At 31.3% G+C, this 13,054-nt stretch overlaps 1 protein-coding gene across 1 annotated transcript; it reads left to right on the top strand.

Moving 5' to 3' along the window:
• Window positions 1-6,856: 6,856 nt before the first annotated feature.
• Window positions 6,857-7,538, top strand: LOC133284539 (ethylene-responsive transcription factor 2-like). The gene has a single exon (XM_061481573.1). It carries the CDS (start codon window positions 6,885-6,887, stop codon window positions 7,413-7,415), a length of 531 nt encoding a protein of 176 aa, XP_061337557.1. The 5' UTR covers window positions 6,857-6,884; the 3' UTR covers window positions 7,416-7,538.
• The last annotated feature ends 5,516 nt before the right edge of the window (window positions 7,539-13,054 follow it).

The following is a 13,054-nucleotide window of genomic DNA, read 5'->3' as shown; positions in this document are numbered from 1 at the left end:
CATTTTCAACGAATTTTTTTAATGAATTCTTCCACGTACATGTTTACAATGTTTATGTCTAGTCCCTTAGTGGCATACCATAAGAGACCAATTTGATTCTCGATGAGACACTTGCATCCCTTTTCCCTATCTACTTGATACCAGAGAAAAAGAAAGAAAAAAGCAATTAGTCCTATTGTAAATGGGTTGTGACTAATCTTTTATTAAAGAGTGAGGTGTCACCTCACCTGTATAAATTATCAATTTTAATAACATGGGTGAAACTTAAAAATAATAATTTGAGCAGGGTATAGTTTTTTCGACCAACCCTATAACTTCAATTTAACATATGGTATTCATCACTCCTTTGTTTACTCGAAAGTTTCTAAATATTTTTATGGTCAAATCAAATTAGGGGTAGGATATTGTAACAACTAAATAGGATTACTATCAATGTTACTACTAATCAATTTCACCGTTAGATCGATTATGTTGATCCAACGGTTATATTTGTTTTCATCTTTGTATGATTATGATATCCCATATTTAATGCTTTATATTTATTTTTTGTTATGATTTTTCATATTTAATATATTTAATGTTTTCACATTAAATATGGAGAATAATAACCATACAAAGATGGAAATAAATATAACCGTTGGATCAACATAATCGATCTAACAGTGAAATTGATTGGTAGTACTAGTAACATTGGTAGTAACCCTAATTGATTGTTACCCTATCAAATTATTAGTTCTTATAATTTTTACTCATTTTAATTATGGTTTTCTGTTTTCAAATCAATCCTTTGACATGCAAACTTTTCAAATATTCCCCTATATCAGCTTTTGTTATAACACTATAAAAAAGAGTAAATATTATTTTTGGTACTCAGTAGATTTCACGATGTCCGCTTTAGTCTCTAGCAAATAAAAAGGCCCATTGTGGTCCCTAAGAAATTCAAAATGGACCCATTTAGTTGAAATCGTGGTCCCTCACAAATTCAAAAAAGACCTATATTAGTCCCTAAAAAGACTAAAATGGGTATATTTTGAATTTCTTATGGACCACGATGTGCCTTTTTATTTGCTAAGAACTAAAGTGAGCATCGTGAAATTTGATGAGAAGCAAAAATAATATTTACTCGTATAAAAAATTGACATTCAATAGATGCGTTTTTTTAGTAGGTACTTTTTTGTGTGCTCTATTTTTGTGTAAAACGTTAACCAAGTGTTCCTTTCTTTCAGAATAGTTTATGTCAGAACAAAAGCTTACTGTGAGGACTATTTTGAAAACGTTTATAAATGTGAAGACTATTTCGAAAAGAAAAAAAAATTATAGGAATAAAAATAAAAATGAGTGGAAACTATAGATCAAAATTTTAATTTAACAATCTTTTATATATCATTTTACTTTTATTTATCAAACAGGATTTTAGATGGTTGATAAGGTGGGATTTATAATAATCATGGAATTTGCAAGATGTCTGTCCAATTGTCAATGGAATTTTCAGGAAGCATGGTAAACCATTCCAATGCTTGCGTTCTCATAAAAATTAAAAAAAGTTTTGCATAATAACAAATCGATCTGCCCACAAAGTGACATTGCAGCTCGGAACACAGTTATGAACTCCCTTGAATCCGAGCTTCCGTCAAATGCCTTCAGATCATTCGGTTGCCTAAACCAGGATGGAATAGGCTCCGCCCTCAGTCTCCAAGTGAGAGGAGTTCCGGATGGTCCATGCAGAGTAGGTCCTGCTTGAAACTGTGGTGGGAAAGGTGGGTGTGGGTATCGCATCCGTAGTGATAAGATTATTCGCTGGTTTATGGGGTATAGACTTCTAGGGAAAGCTCATTGTTGTCCAAGGCCTGGGTAAATTGCTTGCAACCCATGTTATGTTACTAGGATCCGATAACCTCCCTGGAATCCCTGATGGGCAGCGTGGAAATGTTGGTCCTGCGGCTGACGGGTATTATGATACCCATGTTCATGATATTGATTCTCTTGATGGCGTGCATGATGATACATGTGCCCATAGTACTGGTTCTCCTATTGGCGGGCATGATAGTGTCCTTGATCTTGGTGTCCTTCCATCCTTCTGTCATTCCTTCTATCTTCTTCATGATGGATCGTCGTCTCAGAATTCGCGCATGTTCAACTTGGTCCTCCTGGGTACGCTCTTGATTCCTCCTCTGACCATCGTGTCCTCTTCTACTTCGAGTAACTTGTCGTTCAGGCTGGCTCCTAGATTTCCATGAATGTTGTTGCCGGTTCATTATGTTCTCCTCATTGTGTGGAACACCCCAAATTTCTAATAATTTTTAAAATATACTTATAACATTATAATTGTCAAAATATACTTATAACATTATAATTGTCAAAATTCACGTATAATTATTTTATTTAAATTGTATAAATATTACAGAAGTTAATCTAAAATTAACTTGGGAAAATGTTACTGCCGCACCTGTACATGGACAAGTGCAAGACTAACTTTATTACATCAAAACTAAAGTTTAACTTGAAAGAAAACATGTCTTTTTAATAAATAAAGAAAGATGTAAAATCTAGAGCTAGCCATAAATTTTTCACTGCCCACTGTTGGTCCAATACTTTGGGAACTTGACTTACTGAAAATCTGCTCTCCCGAATGATCATTGCAGTCAAACAAACACAAATACAAACAATCAGCAAAGCTGGTAATCCTAATCAAACACAATTTACATAATAAAATAAAATGTATAATATAATAATTGAACCAAATATCAATATCAAATCAAATAATATTTATTATCTTTATTAAGTTTATTTAGTGGGAAGAGAACCATGGTAGACTCGGAGATCCTATTAGTCTACCCTGTGACCCGTATATCATGCCAGTCACATATCAACAATTTGGCCATTATCAAAAACATCTTTTCCTAGTGTGCACACCTCTTTTCAAAGTTGCTACTAGTATCCCAGATATCCTGCCAGATACCACTTTGAAAAGAACGGATAATCTTTTTTCACATCACATAATTATCGGAGGTATAAAGCCCAAAATTTTTGTGCATCACTTTAGGAGGTACCTCATCTTCCCGAAGCTATCTTCCCACTACTAATTTATTTCAAACGCATACAATCAAAAAAAATTCAATCGTAATTATTTATTCTTTAAGTATTATCATTTCTAAATGAGTTGCTCAAGGGCATTATAATTTTCCAGAGTATAATAATTCAAACATCTATCATCATAAATTTTTGAATTTATTTAAGGGATAGAATGATTCAGATATTCCACATTTATTATAGTAAAAACCCATCATAACTTTCCAAATAATTCAAATATTCGACATTTATAATAGTAAAACTCAAATCCAATCATCGTCATTCAAATAATCTCATCACATCAATTATCATAGTTATTCAACTAATTCAATCATATAAATATTCAAATTCAATCATAAAACACATATTTGGAAAGTTTTTCTTAAAGAGTATCAAAATTTCATAATTTTCATAATTATTCAATAAGATCCATATATTGCACATAAATCAATTTTTATATCATATATTGCACATAATCATAGTTTCCAAAATAATAAAGTTTTCCAAAAATATTATAATTATCACATATTGTAATTTAAAATTAAAAATTACCTATAAAAAAATATGGGTTTTATAAGAGTTATGTTGTAGGAAAAGTGATTGTGTAATATTATAGAGATTCGTTTTGCGTGCCTTAATTTTTTATTTATTTTTTTGTTTTAAAAAGTGTGAACCCCACAAAATGTTGTGAGGGTAGGAAAGTTTGTTGTGTTATGTTAAAGGATAAAACGAAAACCCAAAAAATATTCATACAGAACTAACCTAAGAACATCTAGGGATTAATGATTTGGGGAAGAGAAATGGTTGGTAACCAAAGAAAAATAATAATAAAATAAAATAAATAAAAATTTGAAGTAAGAAGAGAGAGGGTAAAGGAGAAATGTTGAGGATTGGAAATGAATTGGTTTGATTAGGCTAGGCCTCTATTTATAGTTGAAGTTCTGGGTTCAAATATGGGTTTCATGCAATTATTTTCTTATTCTTCATTGATGTACCTGGCTCAGATATTGGCTTTGTACACTATTTTCTTATCCTTCGTTAATGTACCTGGCTCAGATATTGACTTCATACACTATTTCTTTTTGTTCTTAATTTCTTATGGCTCAGAATATAGCTGACTCATGACTGACTCATTATTGACTCAATGCTGGCTTATCAGATCTAATCAAATTACTAATCAAATAATCACTTAATGCATAAATCACAATTTATCATCTAATATATGGGTTTTATATCTCTCATTCAACATGAGAATTGAATTCTCATGTTGTAGAGACAAAAAGCATGTGGGACCCGTATGTAAGAAAAAATTATGTGTAGAACCCACGTTAGCACGGAAATCGAAGGGTGTGTAGGAAAATTCAAATTCTCATGTTAAATGAGAATTATAAAACCCCTAATATATATATATATTAATAATTTATTATTAATAATTTATTGTATTATAAATTACTATTATTTTCCTAGATATTATATTGTGAGTCTTTTCTTGCCTCCGAGGTTGAGATAGGGGAATGTAGCTTGGAATAGGAGATCGCGAAGTTCGAGTTCGGTCCCCCTGTTATGGTATGCGTTGTGGTCTCTCTTCGGGTTGATGTCTCATCCTTCTCCTCAAAGTTCCATCTTTCCTCGTTTCTTTGAAGAATGCTCGTTGATCTTCAACCGGTTGGATCAATGCGCGTCCAATGGTGTTAATGGAACGACTCCTAGCATCATATTGAAAAGAATTCTCTTCAAGGAGTGGTCCATTTTCAGTTCGACAGTAATAACTGTTGTTACTAGCCATTACAAAATGTGGGAATAAAACTTTACAATTCTCACAAACGACACTATATGTTCTGAGTGAACAACAACTAGGGTAATTGGGCAAGTGTTTGGATAATGAGAAGTAATAGGGAATAATAAGGATATATGTTTGTTGGGAATTTTGGTGGGTAATATGATGTGTAAGTTTTGGTATCTATGGCCGAAAGATAAAATTGATATTTCAACTGTGTGTTTATCTCATTCATTGGTAGCCTTCAAATAGGCGAACATACAATAAATGGTTAGCACAAGATCAGCGATTTGCTAACAACTAACAACGTAACAGACTAAAACAAATAAATACTCTATATCTAAACAGTCCTACGGTTACAAAGAATTCAAACTATAAACGTTATAAAGAATTCAAACCTACGGTTACAAAGAATTCAAACAATATACGTTACTGTTACATATAATCTCCAACACTCCCCCTCAAGTTGGAGTATGTAAGGATGAAATGCCCAACTTGGGAAGAAAACTAAGAAGCTCGCGTTGTCCCAAGGCTTTAGTAAACAAATCAGCAAGTTGGGAACGAGAAGGCACATGAGCTGTTGTAATATGCTTGGCTAGAATATGTTCACGTACAAAGTGGCAATCTAACTCAATATGCTTGGTACGCTCGTGAAACACCGGATTCGCTGCAATGTGTAAAGCAGCTTGGTTATCACAAAACAATTCCATAGGACTTGAGTGAGTGACCCCAAGAGAGGTGAGAAACGACTTGAGCCACACAATCTCTGCTGCAGCTGCAGCCATTGATCTATACTCTGCTTCTACAGAAGAGCGAGACACTGTTACTTGTTTCTTGGTCTTCCAGGATACGGGTGAAGAACCCAACATAATAAAGAAACCAGTGAGAGATCGTCTGGTAAGAGGACATGAAGCCCAATCCGAATCACAATAGGCATGAATTTTTAGGTCACAATCCGATTTGAGGAGAAGTCCTTGACCAGGATCTCTCTTTACATATCGAAGAACCCGGAGAACAGCCTCATAATGAGCTAGGCGCGGTGAATGCATGAATTGAGAAAGGATATGAACAACATAGCTCAGGTCGGGTCTTGTGATAGTGAGGTAAATCAACTTACCAATGAGTCTTCTATACCGTTCAGGGTTCTCATATACTGGTCCGTCATCCAAGGCAAGACGATGATTTTGTTTTATGGGGGCCGAATGTAATGTAATCTTCATTAGTGTTGCTTGTGTATTTATAATAATTATTATGAATGTTTGAGAGAGAATCATGGGATAGAACGGTTATCAAAAGATAATCATGAAAGTTGCAGGTGGGTTATGTTGGGTAATGGTGATCGCGAGTTTGAGACCTTGATCTTGGCTTATGGGATTAAGTCTGCAATTCGAGCTCACAGTTCTAGTTCTAGTTCTAGTCGGGATGTCAAGTAGAAACCAAATAAGAAAATTATTTAGACAAGAGATTTGTACTAAGTAAAAAAGGCTTGAGTGTTAGGTCAAGAAGAAATATGGGTTTAACCCGGAACAATCCCTAATAAAATATAATTGTCAGATATACAAAAATAAATTAGAAGTAAATTTTTAATCATTAAAAAATTGAAAATAAAAAGAAACAAATCACACTGCGAATGGTGGAGCGCATGAATATAATTAATGTAAAAATAATATTAAGAAATATCGTAGTAAAAATAGTAATATTATAAATAACATTAACAATCGATCGACGCAAGACAATCTTTCTGTCAACTAATCATCCCTTAGGGACGTGACCCAACTCTCAACTCTTCACACGTCACACACTATTTCACCAAAATTTTCCACTCTGAAAAATGTCACAAATGACTTTATTTAAACTGGAAAAATCAACAAAATTCAATTTAATTGGCTTTTACTATGAAAATTCAAAACTAATAATAAATATATACACAAATTCAACAAAATTTTTCCAATTCAGTGGACCTCACCTAGTTCATAGTGCTTTGTTACACTATAAATTGAAAATCCCCGCAATCCGTTTATCTCAAACTAAAAGCAAAATGACCGATGCTACACTAACCGAGCAGTGGAGCGACTTGCCGTTTATGATCAACGACGCTGACGACATGATCGTCTTCAACTCCCTGAACGACGCCGTTTCACACGGTTGGTCTCCATCCGATTACACAACACCAAAACCGGAACCAAACGACGGTCCAAACGCCGTCGTTTTGCCGCATAAGGAGAAAAATAAGAGCTTGGGAACGCACTACAGAGGAGTGAGGCAAAGACCGTGGGGAAAGTTCGCGGCTGAGATTCGCGACCCGGCTCGGAACGGCGCGAGGGCGTGGCTCGGCACTTACGAAACGGCTGAGGAAGCCGCTTTGGCTTATGATCGAGCAGCGTTCCAGCTTCGCGGCTCTAAGGCTTTGCTGAACTTCCCGCACCGAATCGGTTCCGGAGATCCGCCTCCGGTCAGAGTCACGGCTAAGTACCGCAGTGGCGCGCCGCCAGCTACGGCTGTTAATGGCGGCTCGCGCAAGAAACTGAAAGGACCCGCCGCAAGTGAAGTGTTGCCAGCTGGCGAGTAACTATTGGTTAGTTTTTTAGGACTGAGGATAATTAATTTAAGTGTAGTGGTAAATTATGTACCAAAAAAAAATAAAATAAAAAATGTAGCGATAAATTAAGATGAGATGAGATGGATATGTTTGGAGTTGAAATAAATTACACTTTTTGAACGCTCGGTCAATTGGTACGTTTCATTTTTTTTAATATTATTTTTGGGAGAGATTTAAATTTTAAATTTGAGATATATCTCAAATTTTGAATTAATCCATGGAAAATTTATAGAAAAATTAGCATAAATAATCTAAAAAAAAAAAAAAAACTGTTTTGCTATTAGTTGATTGCAAGTTTGAGATGGAAGAAGTGGGTCCATGTTAGATTGAATGGAATGAAAGCAGCGCAATATTGGAAATTGGTACACACAAGTACAAGTCGTTCACTTTATGAGGTTGGAAAGATAAAAAGCTCATTCCCTAAGAAAATGGGCATTATAGATAATCTTTTGATACTATAAAATAATAATAATAATTTTGATTTGAATTTTTTTACGAAAAAGGATATTCTTACTACCAAATTTTTTTATTACTAACTTACTACCTATCTAATCACCATTGAATCAAAGAGAGAATGTTAAAAAGTTTTTGAAAAAAGAGAAAATGTTGATCCAATGGTTATTAGATAGATAGTGAGTTGGTAGTAGAAGATTTTGGTAGTAAGAATATCACTCCTCTTTTTTTACATTATTATTAAATTCCGTGTTGATATATTATTATAAATTTTATAGCTGTTAAATAATAATTGTAATATATTAATGTGTATTAAAAAAGAATTGAAATTAAATCCTTATAAGATTAAGAAACTCATTATAAAAGTTAAAAAAAATATTATTGCTCCTAAAAATATCATAATTTTTTAAAAGATTTAATAATTTTCTACATACTAAACATAAAAATGAAATAAAGAGATATCATCTGGTCTTGTCCACACCAAATAAAACCAGAGAATTATGAAGTTATATTATGTTCCAATTTCACTTTTATTCTCATTTCGTCAAAAACCATATTTTCTAATTAATTAAGCTTGACCTGGAAGTATTGCTGTGTGAAAGAATAATAACAAAAGAATAGTACAAGATTACCAAAAAAAATAAAAGAAGAAGAATAGTATAGGCGCTAGGCCTGGAATAAATGAGTAGCTCTATTCGTCCACATCCCGCTCTGTCCTTTTCTTTTAGTTACTTTTTGAGTTTGAGTATACGTTAATATATAGTTTTTCTTAATTATTATTTGTCTACAATTTTGAACAATGGAAGTCAGTCTATTCATAATTTCATATCTCTATTGATATTGTGTTGGATCTTAGGTAGAGCCAGCAAGTTAGGATTTATGAAAGTTGGAACTAAGGTGCAACTAATCTAAATCATATGTTAAATGCAAGGTGCCTAGTTTGCTTAGGGGCCAAAGAAAAAAAAAAAATCTTTGTTCAGGAGTGCCAGACTAATTAAAATATTTTATTTTATTTTATTTTCAAATACAAAATTTACATGGTCAAAATTAATAGAAGGGATATTTTGACTCCGCTGTAAAATTAAAAAGTCTACTCCTAATTTTAATTATTAATTTTCGCCCATCAAATAATTATAGTTTATTGAATTATATCAATTAAGTAATTATTAATTTCAAATAAACTATAATCATTAAATGGCCTAATCGACAATTGACATGAAAAGTAAAATTTATTAATCTTACAGCGGAGTCAAAAATCCTTCCACTTCGAATAAAATCTTAATTCGAAATGAAACATTAGCTTACTATACGTACCTAGGGGGGGAGAGGAAAAAAAAATTATTATCTATGATTTATCATCCTTTTTTTGGTAGGTTTGTCGATGATTTATTGATATAATTATAGTCTTTACACCGGCTTAAAAATACAAGTCTGATGTATGTAATACATAAGCAACTTGGAGTCATCTATACATGAAGTGGATATATAGTCCACCTTTGAAATTTCCAATCTTAATTTGGGATAGGTATATCTAGTATGAATAAAATCATAATTCTGACTCCCAATATATAGTAATAAAAGTTGTCTTTCCTTTGTAATTATCATATTAAATATATCTCTTGTTCCAAAATTAAGTTGCATACATGTCATAAATATTTAACTTACTAGAAAACTCAAATAATTAAGAAATATTTGTATAATATTTTTCGATTTTTTTTCTTTTATTACCTTGTAATTAAGTGTGACTGTATGACCTATACAATATGAAATCATCTTGTTCTTTTTCTGAAATCTTCTTTTTACTGAAGGAAAATATTTATTCAAAGTTTCTACATATAAAGGATTTTATTATCTGAATCAATTGGCACTTTCAACTTTTGAGAGGCTTTGGAAGCATAATATTGGAAAGCTAATTTCAATTCTCCAAATAATTTTCATTTTGAAGGTAAGTCAATTTGTGGGTGTGGATGGAATAGTAGTAAAAGTATGCTTAATTTATAACTTTATCATTTTTTTCAAAAAGAAATGATAACTTTCATACTTGATGCACTTTTTTTTTTTTTTTTTTTTTATAAACATACTTGATGCACTTAAATTATGCATCTTAATTCCAAAACCAACGTTTACACCTTAAAAAAAAATAAGGAGAATATGTTTTTCATATTATATGAAATAATTTTATTTCATGCAACACATAAAAAGTGGATGAGAGTGTGAGAACCACTAAGAAGAAGAGAGAGAAAGATAAAAAGTGAGTGAGACCCATTTTTTGAGTGTGCATGAGATAATTTTATCTCATACAACATGAGACACATATTTTCCTAAGAATAATGTTGAAATCTTTAATGGGAAACTTCAAAAATCTTCCTATGATTTTACTTTGAGTCACTTATTTCTCTATACTTTTTTTTCAATCACTTATTCCGATATAATTTTTTCGATCCAAATCTCTCCTTAACATTGTTAGAAATTTAACTAATATACCTATTTTATACTTCTTAGAAGAAAAAAAATAAAGTGATGACAAAAAATAAAAAAAATAAGATCAAATATTTTGAAAACTTATAACACTAACATAAAAGACTAAAAGTGAAAAATAAAATAAAAATAGAAGAAAAAAAAGATCAAATATGTCTAAATCATAGTTATTAAAACCGGACCGACCTGGCCGGGTCGACCCGGGAACCAGTCATATAACTGGTCCGGTTGAAGTAACGGACCGGCCATGCATCAGAACCGTGCGACCTGGTCCGACCCGACCCGGTCCAAAAAAAAAAAATTCCAAATTTTTATTTTTTCCAAAAAAATCATAATAGTCGTATTTGAATTTTTTTTTGTTTATTGACTTACATAAGTTATGTACCTACAACACTAATATTATCTCAATTATGTACTATGCATAAAAGTTTGAATTAATTTATAGTTAGAGATGTCGTTTTATGAACCTAAAGCCTTGTATCACGATCATTATATTTTTGTTTGATTTTTTATTTGATAATAATATGTAATTTATTATTTTTTGTATTAAAATATTTGAAATTTTTATTAATTTTTTTTAGATATTTGAGTATGTTTATAATTTTTTAATATAAATTATAACATTGCATATAATTACCGGGTCATGCGGTTGAACCAGAGACCCACTGGTTAAACCAGTGACCCGGTACCTCGACCGGGTCAATGATCGGGTCGGTTTTAATAACATTGGTCTAAATCAAAAAGAAGAAAATAGATTAAGAACAAAAAAATAGAAGAAAAAATAAGACCCAATATGTTTGAAACTTATAAGAGTAATGAAAAAGACTAAAAATAAAAAAAATGAAATAGCTTGAAGATAAAGGAAAAAATAGAACAAAGAAAAAAAAGACCAAATATGTTGGAAATTTACAATATTAATTTTTATTTTTATTTTTATTTCTTTTAATAGTGATAGAAAAGACTAAAAAGTAAAAAAATAAAACTAAATATACTGGAAACTTACAATAGTTATTTATTTTTTGTCATAGATTTTTCTTTAATTTCTTTCTTGTCTTCCGTCTATTTTTTTTTATTTGGACTTTTTTTTTAAAAAATTTAGTTTTTTTGTCATTGTTATAAATCTTTAACATATTTGGCCTTATTTTTTCTTTTCTTTTTTCCCTTAATCTATTTTCTTCTTTTTGATTTAGATATATTTTATTTTTTTGTTCTATTTTATTTTTTTATTTTAGTATTTTTTGTAAGTGTTGTAATTTTCCAAAATACCCGATCTTATTTTTACTTTTTTGGACATCTTTTTATTTTTTTCTTTTAAGAAAAGTTTAGGTATATTAGTTAAGTTTCTAACAGTATTAAGGAGAGATTTTGATGAAAAATATTATAAAGGAATAAATAATTATAAAAAAAATATAAGAGGTAAGTGATTCAAAACAAAATTATAGAAAAAAATTTGGAACTTTTTTCAATCTTTATTGCAGGTATAATTACAGGGAAACATCCTCATTTTGTTTTTCTAATATCATGGGGAGACAAATATCTTCATAAACAAGATAACCACAGGGAACCAATCTGTTTGCCGAATGAAAAATTATGCATAGACCAGAACATGGTAACTAGACTTGACTCCTAGGCAAATAGAAAATTATAAAGCTTTCAATGGAAATATACCCAAAAGATGTTGCTTTCAATTGTGGATGAATGAGCATGAGTACAAATAAGCCACTTAACTGCCATTTTGACGTGAATGATTTATTTCGTTGACTAGAAAATTAACTAGTATAACACTTTAGTTATAATTCCATTAATCTTAACTTCTACTTAAAAAAGAACACCAAATTTAATGCTCCTAGTTTATTGAAATTTTTCTCCCGTGAAAAAAAAGCTGCTAATTAAGTCAGCTAAAGCTACTGAGAATTACCTTGGGGGAAGATATGTCCCAACGTCATTTGCTCCACATTATATATATATATATATATATATATATATATATATATATATATATATATATATATGAAAAAATTGTTTGATGCACACAATATTAGCTAACGGAGTAGTCGCACCTTAGCTCAATAACACTTTGCATCTGAATTTTCCTTTTTATTAAGAGATGTTTGGTACAGGAGAAATTTTTTTAATCCAAAAAATGATTATTACTGGAATATAGTAAGAATTATATTTTACTGAAATATTACTAAAAAATTGTTTGATAAACTCCTATTTTCTCAAAAAAATTAAGTTAATTTTACTGAGTTTGTGTTTGATTGGTTATGAGATATTAGTGGGAATATGAGGTTATTTTATCAAAATAACCCCACATTTACCAATTTTTTGCTATGTTCTTTGTTTTCCTTGAAACCCTATTTCTTTGTTCTTGGTTGTGTTCTTCGTGTGCCAATTTTTTTTTGTAGAGCAATACCAATTTTTTGCTATGAGCAATGCCAGTTTTTTGCTACACCAGATACTCAGCCTAAGTCTCAGTCTTTGCTATGTTTTTTGTTTTCCCTGAAACTCTATTTCTTTGTTTCCGCTATTGTTCTTGGTTGTATTCTTCGTGTACCATTTTTTTTTCCAGAACAAGAGTTATTGTTGCTCCCTCATGTCCGACCACCTACACCGAGGGAGCAACCTAGATCATCTTCACAAACCTTGGGTATTTCTCAAACAAAGCTCTGATGAAA

Source organism: Gastrolobium bilobum, unplaced genomic scaffold, assembly GCF_033153095.1.
Source record: "Gastrolobium bilobum isolate Gb01-03AN ecotype WA unplaced genomic scaffold, APGP_CSIRO_Gbil_v1 utg7094, whole genome shotgun sequence".
Lineage (NCBI taxonomy): Eukaryota > Viridiplantae > Streptophyta > Magnoliopsida > Fabales > Fabaceae > Gastrolobium > Gastrolobium bilobum.
This window is presented reverse-complemented; position numbering and strand designations above follow the sequence as displayed.

Bases quoted from the DNA above. Each gene is read 5' to 3' on its own strand.
- LOC133284539 (XM_061481573.1), top strand. From the start codon at position 6,885: ATGACCGATGCTACACTAACCGAGCAGTGGAGCGACTTGCCGTTTATG.